This window comes from Bombus huntii, chromosome 9 (assembly GCF_024542735.1).
Source record: "Bombus huntii isolate Logan2020A chromosome 9, iyBomHunt1.1, whole genome shotgun sequence".
NCBI classification, from domain to species: domain Eukaryota; kingdom Metazoa; phylum Arthropoda; class Insecta; order Hymenoptera; family Apidae; genus Bombus; species Bombus huntii.
The window spans coordinates 4,495,970-4,515,012 of NC_066246.1; the positions used below are offsets into that span (position 1 = coordinate 4,495,970).

A 19,043-nucleotide genomic window follows, 5' to 3' on the forward strand; every position below is an offset into this window, starting at 1 on the left:
CGAGCTCGCGAAGCTCGAAGGTCGCTTCGAAAGCTTCGTAAACATTCTATATCGAGCACGGCTTTGCCCTCGAGAAATTAATGCGTATGTAACGGTCGAATAAAACGGAATTGTTTCTAAACACGAGACCGACCGGTGGTCTGTAATCGCACGGTACTTTTCTACTTTTCTTCGACACGCTATATGGCTATCGCTATGATTGTTCTAGGCGATGCAAAACCGCGATTACAAAATAGCAATGCGAACCGAGTCTTAGGAATTATCGGTCAACCGCAAGCAAGCATGCTCTATTAACCCTTCGACCGTGAAACTCGCGAATAGAACGTCGACGAGTATCGACGGTGTCGCGGCACAGAGCTCGGAAGAAGGTGTCTGGCGACGTTTCCGAAAGCGAAAGTTACTTCAGAAGGGTTAATTACGTTGGATGGGATCTCCTCGCGCCTGGGGAATGGGATGATTAAAAGAAAAGAAGGGCGGAGTTGAGAATGAAACGGAGCAAGGCCAAAGTGGAAATTCCACCCCCCAAAAGGTGTTAAAAAAAAGGGGCTAAAACGAGCGAAATAAACCGTAATAATCTAGATGTTTGCGTAGCTCCGATCGTTCGTCTTACCTTCGTTGTTCTCATCCTCGGTTGACTTGGCCGATTGTAGCTTCGCGCTCGGTTGCTTCGCTGCAATCAAAATTCGCAGCTGGCACCGTATTCGTCTTTCTTTTTCTCTTTTCTCTCGTTCCCATTTTCTTTTCTCGTTTTGTCTTTTTCCCTTTTACTCGTTGTCTTTCGTTCACTTTTCTTTCCCTTTACGTTCTTCGCTTTTTACTTCTCTCTCGCTAAACTCGCTCTTTTCCGGTTATCCGTATTTTGGCTGCCTAGTCTAGTGACCCGTTTCGGTTTCGATACCGCTTGTCTTTGCGTTTCTTTTTCAATAACAAAAGATAACAAAAAAAGAGAGAGAGAGAGAGAGAGAAATTGGCCCGAAAACCGATCCCACGTTCACGAGAACGTCCAAGCAAGCTCGTTGCCAAATCAAACGTGAATCGTTTGTAAATTCCTGGCCGCTATCGATAACCGATAGCTACGCCGAGTGATTAATTAATTATTTTCACGGTAGCTCACGAGCCGTGATTGGGTTGATATAGTCTGCGTGATCGACGGCCACGTGTCTCGAGACGTTTTGCGATCTTATGAATCGCGACTCTGAGGATGTATAGGACGTTTAGGCTCGTATTAATATAGAATCTTGGATAGCTGTATATATAATTAAGCGTTTTGTCACACGTTCACGTAAACGTCGGCAATCAAAGTAAGGAATTAAGATGGAGGAAAGGAAAGTGTGAAGAGTTCACAACATCGACAAGACTGAACAAAGAATGTACACGTTATGGAGAAATCAGTGGTATAATTGGACGTATAAGACAGACGTAGTGAAACAAAATGTTATACATACTTATATATGGTACGATTATACGAGTCACGAAGGTGAGAGACATGGCGGTGGTGGTGTGAAAACGGGAGGTGAAACGTGACGACAGAGCGTGTGCGGTATTAATGAGACCAGATGTATGATGACTATAAGTAGCACGATCAAAGAAAGAAATAAAATCGCTAAACACCTTTTACAATACTAACAAGGGGAAGAAAAGATCATGAGAAAAATGGAAGTCGATAAGTACGAATCATCTGGAGCGTGATACGAGCGTGAATTTCTTCTTTCATCTAAAATGTGATCATAATCATTATTATTATCGCTATCAACATCGTCATCGCGTCTATTTAAATTTCGCATTACACGTTTTTCCACTTAATTCACCGATCGCGTTTTCAATGCGTATTTCTCTATAAGCGTCGCCGCGTAGCAGAGAACGCTCGTAACGTGAAAACTAAAATGCCGTTCGCAGCATATTTCTACGAATGAATTTCGAGGCTATGGTACGTTAATCGCGTCTCTAACAACGTTATTCAACCCGACGATTCAGCGACGTTGTTGCAATAAAAACGCGGAACGCGTCACTATTTTTCCCTCTTTTTTTTCTCTTCTTTTTTCTTCTCTTTTTTTTTTCTTTTTCACGCTCGCGACTGCTGATATGATTCTAACGAATTTATGGAGACAATTATGTAACCTTTAAACAGCACGGTATGGATGCCTGAGGAAATTTATCCAGTCATCCTTAATCAGGTTCGTTGCTCGTTTTAGTTTCTTTGTGAAAACCGCTTCGTAGATTTTTTCTTCTTTTTTTTTTTTTTTGCTAAAGCGCTCTGCTGCTGTTTTATTTACTCAAACACCATACCGATATCGAAACTATGCGACGATTTAGCTAAGAGACTAGATCGTACTGATCAAACGACTGACTTTTTCTAGATCGTGAACAGAGTATGTATATATAAACGGAGAGTTAAATAATAAATAGAGTGAACTTACTCGACGTCGGCGGTGGTTGCGGAGCTCGACGAACGACCGTATGCTCCTGATGCGGCCCAGTGTACTCGTGCCATGTGTACGTGCTCCTATACTCTGAATGGAGCTGCTGTAATACAGAATCGATGCGGCGAGTTATTACAAAACGATAGCTGAAATATCGCATAGTAGATTTCGTGGATCTTTCCCTTTAAGCACCGCGAGTCGTTGTGAAATAAAACATCCACCTCCTCTTCGTTTCGCACACTTTGTTGCGTTTTTCCCTTCGACGCTTTCGACACCTATGATATTCACCGATCCGATATACCTTCGAAACACCTAACGATGTAAAGATCGAATCGTCGAACTCAAAATCATTGGGGGGGAGGGCAAACGTTTGAAAAGAAAGGCCGGGAATTTGAATAAATAGGACGATCCGTTACGTCGAACTTGTTAACCATATCGTGTCAGAGTTAATCCAGTACGAACGGTTAGGCGATCGATAAAACGATTTGCCGATTGTCTGTGACGATCGAAGCATAAGTTCGGCCCCCTTCGGTGTTGTATATCGCGTGTACGATTCAACTTCGGATATCTGGATAGACTTTACATTTCCCTGCGACAAGTAGAAACGAGAAGTCAATCGTATCTGCTGTTGGCGAGAATGTTCGAACCTATGCACGTACAATCGAATACGATGACAACGGGTATTGATTCGCAGAAGTGACCAGAAACGACTCCTTCCTTCCTTCCCTTTCGTTTCTTTCTTTCTTTTTTTTTTTTTTGTTTTATTGTAAAAAATGGAGTTTCCATGAATGTCGATCGGTTTCCCTTCGATGAATGTACGACGCTGGTATAAAAATAAAGCGTCAACGCGGCTTCGTAAAGGTTGCGACGAACAAAGACAGAGGACAGATAAGAAAAAAGGAAGAGAATTATAGAAAAAAAAAGAGAAAAAGGAACGACGCCACTTTACCGGCGCGAAGATTTCGACAAACGTCAGATCGTTTTCATGGACCGTGGATAGGCGAGGAGAAAAGACGTTTTCTAAAAGGCATAAGAGGAACGGGGATATATTTTATCGCATTAGCAGGCAGGTCGGTAAGCTGTCTCTTTCCGCGGGATTTTATAAACCTGACAGATTTGTAGCGGCGTCGCTAATTGCGTTGTCCTGTTTTTTCAGAGTTGATTGATTTAGTTACTTAACCCAGATACTGTCGGTTCTATGTCCGAGAACGCGGAGGTGACAACGTGGTCTGGACACGCGTACCAGCGCGTATGCTCAACCCGGCTACGTTCTCTAAATATTTTCATTCGTTTCCATGCTCATCTGTCCGACCGGACTTTTTCCCATTAACAAGGAGCAAGTAAAACAACGAGCACGATCGTCGTTGTTGTATCTTCAAATATTGTACTACAGAGCCGGATAACAGTAACCAAGTTACGCATTTCGACATTTCCGAAATAAAAGAAACTGATATTTAACGATTCGAGGGCGACTCGAGGAGCATGAAATATTTCCAACGTTGTGTATCTGGGCGTTCATTGTACCAATTAAAACATGCTGCAAGGTTTCGATAGATAGACAGACAGGTCGATGCATGGGGCTTCCATAATCCATTTGCAAAAGCTTTAGGCTCATATGTCTATCGCGCAGCGAAATAATTATTGTAATTTAGGCCGAGATGGTACCGACGTCGTGCTAATCTATTTGTATTTTATTTTTATATAGATTTCATAATATCTTGTTACAAAATTGTATTCTCTTCTTCTGTTGTGTTATCAAAGAGTATTCGACCTCGGGACGCGATATTTACGCAGTCGGTTACAAACCGCATTTCTCCCGTTGCATTTCGAAACAATTTGTTGCGGTGTGGCGTACGTGAACGCAAAGCAGAGGAGAGGCGCGATCAAAAATGGATCGGTTGATTTAAAAGTATAGCGTCGATGCAGAACGGAAAAGCAGCACCTACGGCTAGTGCGGTGGACTGCCGTATTTACGACCGTCTATCGATCCTTATACGTTCATTTATTAATGCCGATGTGGGGCACTGTTAACCTTTTCGTATGTCGCCGCGCCCACGCCACGCCACGCCGCTTCGCCACTCGCCCTACCACGCGAACATTTCCATAATTTCGTCCGATCGCTTACAAAGTCAACGATAAGCGGAATTTGATGACCTACTGCGAAATTTTCAATCGACGTCGCTCTGATCGCTAAATACCGGTAAAAGGTACAATTTAAGACGCGAAAGTTTCCTATTTGCCATAAAAAAGAAAAGAACGAAAAAGAAAGAATAAAAAGAAGCGAACAACGCTACCTCCGTTGTTGGTGGAAACTAGTTTCGCGAAGCGAAAGAACTTACGTTAACTTAATCACGATGTAGGCGATGGAGAGTCTCCCAGCGGAGGATTCGATCGACTTCGAATCGTTGAGAGCTCGTGGATCGCGGAAATGAAAAGCAGAAGCGGTATTCGAGGAAGGGAGGGCAAAATCAAAAGGTCGATGTGATTGTTCCGATGAAATTAGATAGCGGTAGTCGGGCACGAAACACGCGAAGGCCCGCGGAGTAATTGTCGTTAAAAGTCGCGTTTAACGAGATAGCCGGTTAATTGATAATTACGCCGTAGTACAAAGAAAACTGCACCGAACGATGTCGCGTGTGCAATTAATAGAGACACCGCTGTGAACGCGTCTCGTAATTAAAACACGAATAACTAACGAGAAATTATACCGAGCTCGCTCGAATCTGCGAACGCGTGCGAAAACGGAACGAAGACGACGAAGTCGGCCGTTTCGCGACTTCGATAATTGTCTGAAAAGTTGGCCGATTATACGCTCGTTGACTCGTCTCTGAGAGGAAATTCGTCGAGTCGGCGAATCATTCGCTTGCTCGAGGATTCGACGCAATCGTTCGACTGCGGCGGCGACCGATCGATATTCGTCGAAAATAGATGAATATAAAATTCGCGAACTACGGAGTGAAGACACCGGCAGTTCATTAACGAATCCGGGTGTGAATGAAACTCTCCTTTCCACGAATACAACTGTCACCCCGGTGTTCTCGACCTCCTCCCGAAGGATCTTTTTCTTCTCCAAGCTCCTTCTCTTCGCTTCGAATAGGAATATTTCACGCGCTGCCGAATTGCGAGGAAATCCCAGAGGCTTCGACAGTACGTCGTACATTACGCTAAAAGGGATCGACAAATTCCATAAAGTTCGATCGAAAAGTGGACACGCGTTTGAATATTTACAGCTCTGAAAAGTTTCCACTCGTAACATATATTAGAAGAAAAAGGAAGAGAAAGAGAAGTATGTAGAAGTTACTTCGACGAATTCGGAGAACCAACTGCGAATGTTACGTACCGAGAAAAATATAAAACGAGGTCGAACGATGTTCCAAGTCTTTCGTTCGCGTATAGTGAAAAGATCGTTGGTGGTATTTCGACCAAATAACTTTCGAATCGGCAATTTAAACTTTTAATTACTCCTTCGTTTTCGCTACTCGAACGTCAGTGGTTAGAGAACGTTCGAAAAAGGCGCACTGCTACACGCCGTCAGCCGACAGACTGACGAAAATGTTGCGCGAATTCTCGGTCGGCGAAACGACATCGCCTTTTTCGCTCCGTTCGCGTCTCTCGTTTCACGAGGTAATTTCCAAGCGATCGAAGATTTTTCGCCTCGGCGGAGTACGGAGAGAAATCCGTTTTTCCAACCGGCTGCATGCCGATGAGACGTCGAGATGACATCGTCGAGAGAGCGATCCTATCTCCTTTCCCTTGTAGCTCCTCTTTCCTCCCCTGGTTAGACTTCCAAGACAATTATCGTTCTTCCTATATCCCAGCATGGCCCCGCTTATCACTCTTCGATGTTTTTATTAATCAATTTCTTTTCCGCGTAGTGCTCGAGAAGAAATTCGTATCGAAATTGTGGTGAAAATTTACGAAGAATACGACGACGATGATTCTTGCATTCGCGAAACCAGCAACTTCACGACGAATGACCTAAGCAAACACTCGCCGCTATGAGAAAGCGTTAAATTCATACTCGAAGGACTCTTTTGGTTTGACTATAAAAAAATTGAACAGTCAACAGATCGAAGAGATTGGATTGGCAAACGAGCCCGGTAAATGTGATATCGCGAGAACAGAGTACGCTGAACGGTTGCTTTTTGTTGTCATTATGATCAACAGCACGATCGTCACCGTCGCGATCGGTGTCAGTGAAGTGAACTCGAGGATTTACGAGCCACTCGTTGCGATATCCGACTGCTCGGAACGTAGCCCGTGACATAGCGGGTCCTCGAAGCGGTTTAACGAGGAAACTCTTTCGCTATTGCAGTTTTGCTTTCTGCTCTTTCTCGTGTTTGCTCTCGCTTGCGTTTCAGAACTAACTTGTTCGAAGAAAGCGAACGATTCAACATGCAGTTTCGCGCGGACGTATTTTTAATTTGTTATTTAATTCATTTTTATTACACGACTCGAAAGAATCGATCGGTCGAGTAAAGTCGTGCAATTGCGTCGAAACCTAGCGTGGCCTGCACTCGTATTGACAATCTTGCGCGACCTCATTTTCCTATCAATCGTAGGGAATTCGAAAGGGGCAAAACAAATCGGAGCGGGAAACACCATGGCAGAGAAAAAATTAAATTCGCTTGCTTGAAATTCAGATGAATCCTGCTGGACGAACATGGACGCGAAAGGATTCACAGGATGAGCGAAACACGGCGCGTAGTGGAAAGAAAAATTGCAGGGACGTGTTAGTGACGAGGCGGAAATAACGATGCGGAACCGTGTCAGAAAGAATAATTAAAACTGTGGAAAACACGACCCCGATTGTGAATGAAAAGACGAACGAGCCGGGAAAGCATCTACGCTGCGTCTGAATAGTAAATAGTAACTCCCCGGACGATTATTAATGTAAGTGGAAGGATCAGCAAACAGAGTCGACAGATACTGATCAAAGGAAGGTAGCCCAATGCTTGTTCAAAGTTGAAAAGACAAACATTTTGCAGGAGTTACGAAGCGTAAGATCGAGTCTTGTCCTTGTGTAACTTGCACGTAATTCTTATCAGAGGAAGAAGAAAAGTAGAAGAAGAAGAAGACGAAGTGGAACAAGATGTTTCATAAAGTAGATCTACCTCTTGACGAAGAGAGGAAAGAGAGAAACGTACGATGGTCGAAACTTCTTCACTGTGTGTCGTGCCGCATTGGCGACATATTTCGCAGACTAGCGAAACGGGTTCGTATCGCTTGCCAAGAAAAGAAATCGAAAATATATAGCAAGTTTCTTGCAACTGTGTATCGTTTAAGACAATGTAGTGTACAAGCGTGTAAAGGTAGAAGACTACGAAATAAAATATAGAGTCGATTGATGCATCGATGCATATATATATATATATATAGCGTTGAATGGAATATTCTATAGAAACTAAACCAAGGCTAAGGACTATATATATGAAGTCGATGCTGCCCTAGCTAACCTTTCAGGTGGTTCTTGTCTTTGTAGATTTCTGTCAATTCAATTTGAACCCTCGCTGCTCGCCCTATATATCGTAATCCTTGAAAACCTCGTACGTTAAGGGTCGATGGAAGACGTAAGATAACAACGAATTCTAATACTTCCTAAAACATCCCCCAAACTAGAGCGATCGTTTGGTATCCTCGAGTACAAGCATAGGGGAGAAATTCCCCTAATTCTCTCCGCCCAGTAAACAAGATTCCACTGTGCAACGTCGCACGATCAAAATGCTTCGTATAACGCGAAGATCTTCGTGTATTCTCGGTCAACGAAAGAAGACGTTTCTACCCTTCGGTCTTATCGTTTTATAGCATCCGATAGAATCAAGCAAACTTACACAAACGAAAATAAAGAAGATGTTGTATCTCGTACTCGTAAACGTACTCCGTTTCTCTCAGCAAGTATGGGGAAAAAGAAAGGAAACGAGCGTCGTCCTGCAGACTTTGAAGAGAACGAAATGCCAACGCGTCGCTTGCTAACCGGAACAAACGAAATACGACTAAAAGGAATAAGAAAGAAAGGAGAGGATAGGAACTGCAGCGTAGATAGTGACGTAACAGAGACACGGCCCTTTGACTTGGCCGGTTCCCACCTGTACAACACGGTGCAACATGCGGCTTATCAACACGATTGCGCGTTGTAATCTATGCTCAGAGGCATATGGCCGAGTAGTAGGAGTCAACGTACTGCCACTCGCCGACCGGCTACACCGAGAATATCGACGAAGGAGAAACAGTGGCGCAGTGCCGGTGTTCTCCTACTACTTCGACCTCCTGATGCCAGCTGCATGCAAGCGGCGAAATACTGCGTGTCAAAGTTGAATTCATCGTGACAGCTTGCATTCTTCCATGGGCTGCTCGTACGTTCTTCGTTTTCGTTTCTATACTCCGCCCGCGGGGAGAACTCGACTTCGTCTCGATTAAGATTCTTCTGCCGGACATGGACGAATTTCGTCCAAAAAGTTTGGGAACGTTAACGTTTGGGATAGGATTTTGAACATTCGATGAAAATAGAGATCCGTCACGAGTCGAATAAGAGGAGAAATTTCGTAGTTCTCTCTTTTGGAGTGGCGAGCAATTATTTCTGGACAAGACGATAACGTACGTACGTATATCAGGGCATAGTCTTTTGGGGTTAATTTTGCCTATGAAAATAATGAATCGAGCACACGCGAGGCCTAGTTCCACAGAAATTTTAGTAGTTGAAACGCTTACAGTCGGGTAACCTGATTTCTATCACCCGCTATTTATCGAAGTGCTTCCTCTTGCAAGCGCGGTTTCTTCAAGGTTTACGAATCAACCTACGTACCCGCGTATTTGTATTATATTTATAAACCATTTTAAAAATATGCCACGGAGATGTACCGTTTTCGGCCAGTGAAAGATAATTACAAGTCGTTTGAAAAAAAAGCGATTATTTCAACGTGAATGGTTGTTTCGAAACGTCAAGCAAAGCAAAAGAGAAGCATTCTTCCCGGGTATTTTTACCCTTCCGTTGTTGCGAACGAGGCTTATTATCCCATTTACCGTGACTGGCGAAAGGGTCGTTTCGCGAACCCTTCGTCTAATTTAGCCGGCGTTGCGCATTGCAGCCGTAGTCGGACGACCAAGTAGTAAAAGTCAATGTACGTCCGACAGAAGAATGGTGCACGTGATAGTGCATATCGACGAATGAAGAGTGGCGCAGTGCTGGTGTTCTCCTACCACTTTTCATGACGCTCGGCCACGCGAATTGTTAGACGATTGTACCGGAGGTGACGGGGCGAAACATCGTTCGAACTCGATGCGATGCACTCTGAATGCCTCGTTCCTTATCTTCTCGATCGACCTTAAAACGTCCGGCCAGCCGTAGATACGATTTGACAAATCGACGATAAATTTCCATAAGGCTGAAAGAAAACGAATGCATCGTATAATTTCATGTAACGTACGCGTTCGATCCGTTTTACAAAGAATCGACTTGTGGACGGTATTAGAGCGAGCTCCGTTACAAATTAATCCCACTAATGGCATAGCTCGTGTTGGAAATATAGCAACAACGATATTTTTATGTCCATCGCGAGACTATAGCTCTAATTTGAAATGAATCATCATTCTTTTTCTTTTGTAACTTAATGTCGTTTTTTCTTTTAGTCATCGTTCTAACAGTCGTACTAACACGTCCTAGTTTCTTAATTCGACTTTCGTGGAAAGAACGTTGCAGCGTTTTATTAGTCGGCAAGGTGACCGACGAGCGTATTCGTCGAAAAATCGATACGCCGCATCTTTTTGTCATCGTGTCAGCGAGTCGGTGAACAAATGGTGTTTCTTCTGACTGAGATGGAAGAGACAGGAAACAGACGTCGTTACCGAGGAAATATTCCAGTCGTCGATGTTACCCGGTGTGTTGCGATCTCACATTAAACTAATTTCATCGCGTAATCGGCTACCAGAGCGTAGAAGCACAGTCGATGCTCTACTTTTCGAACAGAGACAGTGAAATAGAAACAGATGTTTATCGATACGATAGGAAGAAGTTTCGTTTTTTATCGAAAAGGAGTACAGACGCCGGGAAACAACCGGATGACGATAACAGGAAGACGTATCTATACGCTTTTCGAGGCTGTGCCAGCTTTACAGCCTTCTCCTTGTGATTAATTCCCGGATAAAAGATGGTATACGTGTACGACGAAACGTTCGCAGCCGTCTACTTGTTCACGCAATTGATTACGATCTAATGAAATGTGTAATTACCCAATGGGTATAATATACCGTTCAACTAGCAGCCATTAATTTGCCCGTCTTTGCCTCTTTTATCTCTTTCCCTTCTCTTTCTTTCGTTTCATCTTCCTTTCGTTTCTCTATTGCCTGCTCTTTCTTCGCAGAACAAATTCACGGTCGCTCGTTAGAAAACAAACGGAAGAGGATTAGCATTGATTCGCCAGAATACATTTCCTCCCGAGCGCAACTAATCAAGTTTGCCAATCTTAGTCGAGCTTGTTGTTCGGGATTTATACGATTCCTACCGTGATCGTTTCGACTATAAATTATAAATCACTGTTGGCAGCTGTTTTACGAATGCTATAGAACTGCCTCGTTGAAAATTTCGTACGTTTAATACGAACGATCATAGTAGTTTGGTACGTGCTGTTATCGCGAGAAGCGGTGGGAAATGGGACAGGAACGGCGAACCGTCGCGTCGCCGGGAACACGGCAATTCTCTAGTTTCGAGATTTACGAGTCGCGCCTTCGAGTAAACCGCAATGCCAACAAACCGTCTCCCTTTTCACCCTTTCATCCTCGCACGCGAATTAATCCAAGAGACGTGACAGCCGACGTGTTTCACCGGCGTGTCGTTTTCATCGACCGTAGAGAATAATAAATTGGGAAAAAGATAGAACAAAGAGTGACAAAGCGCGTATCAAACTATATCCGCTTTAAAACAATTGGACGAACTTTATCGCGAATATTCGCGCGTATTATCGTTGATCCATTTGAATCGTCAAACGAATACTTTAGGGACGAACTACGTTCGAAGGTATTCCAGACGAATTATTACCGTTATTGCTAATCGAACGATATTGCGAGTTCTAGGAATGGTAGGAATTATCTGTTCGACGAGCAAAGTAGATTCGCGAAATAATTTCCGTGCAGACGTATCCCCGTCGATCAATGTCCAACTTCGTATTGTTCGTTCCTAACAATGTGCACGCGGATGATTGGTTCCTCTGACCGATAATCCGTAATACGTATTACTTATCGAACGTACACTCGTGATTTCCAAGTATTCGATAATTTTTTCAGCTATTTGCGTGACGAGAGAATCGGCTTTTTCTGGGGCAAGAATTTACCAGGATCGTACGTGGATAAAGAAAGAAACGGCTTTAGTTTGGCGAGAAACTTTCATATTCGAGTAAGTCGCACCCTCTTTCCGGTTGGAAAATCGAACCAGCCTTACCGACACCTTCGATTCCCGAGTACTATTGCGCGTGGACCTCGTAAATTTCCACGGAGGAATTGTTCGAAAGTCGTCGAGTTTCTTGTACGCGAGATGCACGGGATGCCTCGTGGAACTTGAATTGTCATTGTGGCAATTTGAGATACGAGGAGAACTTTCAACGCAGTATTCCACGTGTCTATAATTCCATACTGTGTCAGCCACGCGATTTCGTGTTTGATCTTTCGTTGTCCCTTTCAAAGGAGGAAATTCGTTTATTTGACAATCAAGTGGTAAAAGCTAAATAGTAAAAGCGAAGTAAAAGTCGATACGCCGGCATCGATTTTGATATCGAGGAGGACATCGTGTACCGCGCTACGGAAGCACGTGTTGTCTCGAGCGTAGACGAATAAAAGGAGTTCGGTTTTCGAAGGAACGATCGATAAAGCTATAAAGCGGTTTCCACGGACGAAGGCGACGGAAACAAAAGTCACGCGTAGTAAAGCCTAATCGAGGCCGGTTCGGTGAAACAAGCGCTACCGAGCTTTGAGATTCTCCATGAAAGGAAGAACGCGTAGAATTAACCTTGAATAGCTAGAGCAACGGTTGAAATAGCGCGAACGCGGCTCGCAAGATCTGCTACGATTTTCGTCGATATTTCATAATCAGTGTTACGTAAATATCATTCTTGCATGGCGAATGAAACTGCTAGAAGAGAATAAACCATCGAGTTTTAAGCTTAGTCTCGATTAGGAAGATCGTCGAGCTCGAGTGCTAGCCAAACTTTCCTCTCTCGTCGGATAAAATCGCCGATCCCTCTTCGCTAAATCTCCGCTATACACAGAGATTTCGATACGATGATAACATCGATCGTCGAGATAAAGTATACGGCGAGGCAGTACCGAGAGAATCTGAATACCAAACTATAATAGCGAGAATCGACGAGGAAGAAACTCGGCAAGCTGTTACTTTTTTACCTTTGTGATCGAGCTACGGCTCTTTGAAAATTCTTGATCGTGTATTTCCGGAACCGACGGTTCCCTTCGAGTCGTCTATATCGTCGAGGTTCGTATAATACGAAAAAGAGCCACTCGATCGAATCCTTCTTCTTCCAATACCTCTGACAACCTATACTACTCCTTCGATAATATCCCCTACGAGTAGGAGACACACACATACTCGTTCCAAAAGATACGACATCGATCCAAACGATCGAGAACTATCGTACGTTAGTATCGGGAGTGCTGTTGCTTTGGTATTATCGAGAAACAGCCTCGAGGGAACGACAAAGAATAACCGAATCTCTGTACATCGTACACCGATACCATTGACGTGTACTATTCGAGAATATTTGTAAGCGGGGCTCTCGTATCCAACATCTTCCGGCGAATCTACTCTGTGAAAATATCGTTAGAAAATCAGGAAGACGATCCACGAACGATGCAACGATGTTCCGGTCAATTTCTCTCTCACCTTGTCAATTGGCATTGAAGGGCACGCACGACAGAGGTTCCAGAATGAACCAATCATGAGGCCGCGGTGTGTGGGGCAGTGGAACAGTAGTGACACACAGCCGCTGCGGTAGCGACGGGGCCGTTTAGACGACGGGCACGGTCGTCAGGCCAGGTTGATTCCCTCCCGAGGACGTGGCTCCTCGGCGTCGACGATGCGGCTACACTTGCTTCGATTCCTCCTGCTCCTTCTTCGCTTCTCGCCTCTCACCTTCGCCTCTCTTCGCTGCTCTCCTCTTCTCCGCCGCCGCCACCTCCACTCTACCACCTGCTCCTACCTCCTCTCCTCGTTTTCGTTCTCTTCTTCTTCTTCCTCCGGTGGCTATACTCCTGCTGCTTCTTCCTTCAAGGCAGTATTCGCGAACGGTTGTCGGACGTCCGTCTTGTGGCCCGTCTGAGCGTACGTGTGTACGAGCGCACGAGGATGGTAGACGAGGCAGGCGAGTACGAGCGCGAGCACGCGCGCGCGCGCGCGCGATTCCAGTGAGTGCGTGCGCGCGATCGACGTAGAGCGCCGGTGTGCGAGTCACCAGCGTGGCGATGCCGATAGGGAGAGATTGGAAAAGAAAGAACAGAGAAAAAGACATGACGTATGAGCGTGTCGTACCAGCAGCGAAAAGGGAAGGAAAAGGTGTTTGCGCCGGCTCGTCCAAGGATGCGGTCTCCTTCAGGCTTGGGCTTTAACCCTTTGCGCTAGTACGTCTCTACCCGCAATCGCAATCGAATCGAATTCTATTACGTTACTTTCCTGCTATCCACTCGATTGGATGGAATTTCAATCTTGTAGAGTAGATTCGCGAGGATGGCCTACGTGGATCTTGCCGGTGACTAATGCAAAGGGTTCGCTCGCGATAGTTCGTGGCTAAAAAGGATAGGGTGTAAGACCGATAGGCGATATTCGATCTACGGTGCAGTTTAAATCGAATGGTCGAAAGCAATCGAATTAAAGAGGGAGGAGCCGGCTGTATTTCTTTCCATAGAGTACGATAACAATGAGCTGAAAGAAAGAAGAAAGAATCGCGTACGCGATAACTTTGTTCGAAGTATCGTCGGAGTGACGATCGTGCCTCGGAAACGGCCCGAAAGGGAAGGACAACGACCAGAGACCAGGGACATTGGAACGGATTAAACGATATCGAAGGGAAGACAAATGCGAGAGAAGGAAAGGCGAAGACAGGAAGCGGAAGGCAAAGTAGGGCTGGGTCGTATTCGAAGCCTACCACTCCATCGTCTCCGTCGTTGGGGGTTTTCCGCTGTCTTCCCGTAGACCGATATATTCCTGCTTTCCTCTTCTTTCTCAACTTTCACCACTCTCCGAGGACAGTTAAACTCGTAACCGTGATTCGGTGATGGATCGCGTTACCCAAGAGTATTATTGGCCCGGCGTGATGTTCACCGGCTGAAATTCACCGCATCCGGAAGTAATCTTTTCGCGTGCATACGTGCGTGCGTGTTGGTTACGCGCGGGTGTCTATGCGTGTATGTCGTGTACGGATGTGTGTATATGCGCGAATGTGTATATATTGTATATTATATGTGTATATAGCGTAATGTATTACAAGCGACGATGCAAAGTAACACTCGGACGCGTTGTACGTACGGAATAACGAGACGGAGGGCAGAGCGAGAACGGAATCGTGAGAGGCACTGGTCCCAACGTCGCACCGATCGCACCGACGACTTTGCGTAGAGCGCCGCGTCGCCGGCGAGACGGCTCGACGGTAGAAGGGGTTGCCAGAGCGCAGGCGCCCAACCGGATCGGGTCGATAGTCCGCAACGTTACTCCCTGTTTTCCTCTCTCCTTCTTCGCTCCAGTCCCCTCTCTGTCTCTTTCTCTCTCGCTCTCCGTTTCGTATCGCCTTTCTCTCTGCAATTTCTCTTTCTATCTACCGTGTGGCTATCTTCGTTTCTCCTTAGATCCGACTTCCAACTCTCTCCCACTTTTTTAGCATTTTTGCGATTTTTCACGTCGCTGTCTCCGTCTGCAGCTATATTCCTCCTCGTGTGCCTCTTTCTTTTCTTCCTGCTCTCTGTTGCCTCTCAGTCACCTTTGTTTTTCGCCCCGTGTATCGCCAAGGTACACTCCCTTTTGGTCAACCTGTCTCTTTCATCCCCCTACGAGCACCGTTACCCTTTCTGAATTTTCTTCCCGTTTCTTCTCTCTTTCTTCTTTGCGCTTCTCATTTACTTCGACTATCGCTTCTACGTTTCGACGTTCCCCACAGCAACGTATAAATTTTCAAAATGCTCTCTCAACCGTGACGAAAGCCATGCCCTGCAGGATCTTACCCTCCTACACCGATAATAGTCCTGCGGTCCTTACTCTCGAGATTTATCCGATGAGTCTCGTTGCTTTAGTACATACACGTGTACGTGTATTTACATCATTTCGAAATTGCCCCTTAGCCAGCGTCTCAGAGGTTTATTTTTATACATTTTCCCTGTGCAACATCGATTTACCGGTCTGATCCATGCCCTTTTCGTCGTAACACGAAATCTGTGCGAAAAGACTTTCAGAAAGTAGCTCGACTACAAAGAGATAATGGCACGCTGGTACCCTGAACGCATTTCATATTTGTCGATGCATCTTCCACGCTGTTCCGCAGAGGATTTCCTGCGTAAAAATTCCATCGTCTTATCCTGACGTGCGCGCGAGATTTTCTCGTTTTTCCGCGACGCTTCCCTTCTTCTTCTTCCTCGGTGGCTGTCTCCCACCCACGCGAGCGTTAGGCGGCACTCGATCGTGCATCTTTCTCCCCCTCTCGACTGTTAGTCGTCCCGTTCGCGTAGCCGGCGCCGCTATGTCGGGCCAGCGTCGCGACGCTGCTAACCTTCCTGCGGATGCAGATATAGGCGCGTTTTGCGGCGTTCCATGCTTCGACCACCGCTTTTGATACATACTTTTACATTGTTCGTTTTTCGACTAAATTCCTCCGTTTTTTATTTTTGCTTTTTATTATTTTTCTCTCTTTTTTTTTTTTTTTGTTCCCCTAATTTCTAAAAACGGCACGTGCATGATTTTCTCTATTCCTCGATGTTTCCTCTCGATTTTTTAACGGGTGAAAGACAATGGAGAGAACAGGCGCGGCTGAAATTCGTACGGTGAGTTTTGGACACGCAGCCGGGGATATGGGTTACGAGGGGGACGCTGATTGTTCGAATAGACGAATAATGGTTCGGCCGGTGCGCGAATTGAAAAGGGGCGAGACACGCTCGAGGGATTCGCCGCGATCCGCGGATCGTTTTCGATATTGTGTCCGCCAGTGTACAGCCGTGTCTGGCTTCAGCCGATTGATTCAGCCGACTATCGCGTATTGTTTGAATAAGGAACAACGGGTTTATGGCTGCGGGAAAGATCTAAACCGATAAGATTATTAGGCGCGATCCGAAGAAACCCTGGCAGATTCTGTTCAAAAGATAGAAATAAGTATCGTACGCTCCGAGGCAACAAAATATGAAAGAACGACGGAGAACGACGAGTACAGGTATCATTTGCGAGATCTTGCGCTACGATTGCGTTACCGCGTAGAATTTTCTATTCCGATCCCGACTCGACTGCAGTCCATCGTGGCCATTACCTGCGCATCAATCATACCTAATCGACTTCTAGATATCGTTTCAACCTTGAGAAACTACAGCTCCGCAAACATTGCCAACATCACACAACAGATACGATTCGACTTATCTCTTGAAGGGATGATCGTTACGTAACACCACGTAATATATCCTGTTTAGCCGTGAAACACTTATTTTCGTTGGCGGGAGGGACACGCCTGCCAACCATTCCCGAGTAGCACGTTTCCATCGACCCGGACTCTCTTTCCCAGCGATATTCTCCGGCACGTAGATATTCCTTCGTGTGCGTTAAATAACATATCCATGACCTAAATAATCCTGAATTTCATCATCTTCGATAACCAGACGTAGAATGTTAGACGTCGGCTCAAAAAAACCTCTCGGTAGATCCTCCTCCCTTATACGTCGTAGTATACTCGTACTCGCGAATGCAGGACTGCAAATGGAAATGTCTGGTCTGTCTCTCGAAGGAAGCGTATCCTTCTTCCTGCCGCGAATCTTGGATCAATCGTGCAGAAGACCGATAGAGGGTTAACGCGTCTCAAATTGTATTCGGAAGAAGCAATCCGAGCGTTCGTTTAAGCAAAGTACGAAACGAATTTAATCGATACTTTTACTCTATCTTTATTTAGCAGCTAATTATTCTAATTTTGCAAGTGCGTGCCACGCCGATAGAATTGGATTTGACGCGTCTATAGAGTAGATAGTAATTTCGTAGAATCGTCAAATTGGTAAGTACAAAATTTGAAGCAACGATAATTGGCTGACGAATTTTCACGGTTAGCGCGTCTACGTGTACTCTTATCTATCCTTCGATCGGTTTCTTTGAGACGTCGAATCGCTCCGTAATTAATTCGAGCTGCGGCTCGGCCGCAGCCACGCGAAGTGGATGGAAATTGTTAAAGAGCAAAGCCTTAAAAGAAAAATGTAGATAAAGTAAGGACTAGGAATTAACCGTTCGCACTCGACTATTCCAATCACATTTTCATTAGATTCTCCAGTAATTTTAGCAATTCCATGAAATCAACGATTTCAACTGCCGATGAAACTTGCAAGTGCCTCGAATTGATCGCACTCGCCGTTTTAATCCTACAGTCTCGCGGAATATCGAATATCTGTTATTTCTACTGGATCCTGAACATTGAGAATCTTTGATTCGAAATGCACGAGTGTACGGTCATAGATCGAAGAATTAACGATACGCAATTATCGCGAAATTCCTGCAGACACGATCGAGAGAGAAAAGTAAGTACGTACGGCCGACACGCGAAATTTATACTTACCTGCGGTATTAATATATTTAGTTCCACGCGGCCGCATCGTATAGCGTGCAAGCTACAGAATAAAATGTTGATTTTTATATTCGCACGTGTACGTACGTACCACCATCTACTTGCGACTATGCAATACAGGCACTGGTGAATCGCGTATGCGGGCACGAGTTTTTCAACTTCCTACGTGTTCTTAAAGCTGTGTGTGCCTAAAATCGAACTCCATGTAGAGACGAAGATTCAAACTCTAACGGCGGGGGCTGCAGTTGTCAGATACAGCGTTGATCGTTCCTGCTATCGTCAAAATTATTTTCCTCGGGAAAAATGAATACGAATCTCGAGCAGCTTGCTTCTCGTTCTATCCTTTCTTTCTCAGCAAACGGATAATCCGCGCACGTTGCTCGAAACAATTGGATACTTTTTAGAGACAATTAGGCACTTAGCGTTTCGTTTCTGCTCCTTAGAATCTAAAAATTGTCACGAAGGAAACAATGTTCTAATCGTTGCATTTACGTCTACGCTCGTTGTTCGGCTATGACGCGATATAGCAAAAGGATTATCCGATCTTTGTTTCCGTTTGATCGTCACGCGAACAGCCGACTGATCGTGGCTAATTACTGTAATTGCGCTGAATAGGGAAAAAAAGAAAGAAAAAGAAAAGAGAGAAAAAAGGGAGTACATCCAGTGTCCTTGACAACGCAGCAGAAATATACCGAAGGAGGAAAATTGTTTTGTGAAAAAAAAGTGAGAAAAAAGGGAAAAGAGAATAAGAAAGAAAGCAAAAAAATGCTTTCGCGTGGAGCACAGCCTCGCATTGTTGTTTCCTAAAGTTCCCATCCTAAGCAGGTAACCGGCC

At 45.0% G+C, this 19,043-nt stretch overlaps 1 protein-coding gene across 18 annotated transcripts in view; it reads right to left on the minus strand.

Annotated features, from left to right (window-relative positions):
- Nucleotides 1–19,043, minus strand: part of LOC126869566 (proteoglycan 4) — a 44,877-nt gene that overhangs the window by 22,433 nt on the left and 3,401 nt on the right. For 14 of the 18 annotated variants that reach the window (XM_050626295.1, XM_050626292.1, XM_050626305.1 and 11 more), the window contains exons 2-3: nucleotides 2,418–2,523; nucleotides 611–670 (exon numbers count right to left, since the gene is read on the minus strand). In XM_050626295.1, the coding sequence (XP_050482252.1) occupies nucleotides 611–670; nucleotides 2,418–2,523 (166 nt within the window). Of the gene's footprint in view, nucleotides 1–610; nucleotides 671–2,417; nucleotides 2,524–13,302; nucleotides 13,735–14,560; nucleotides 15,072–19,043 lie in introns of those variants that run through there. The other 4 variants (XM_050626297.1, XM_050626296.1, XM_050626301.1 and 1 more) reach the window with 4 other exon arrangements.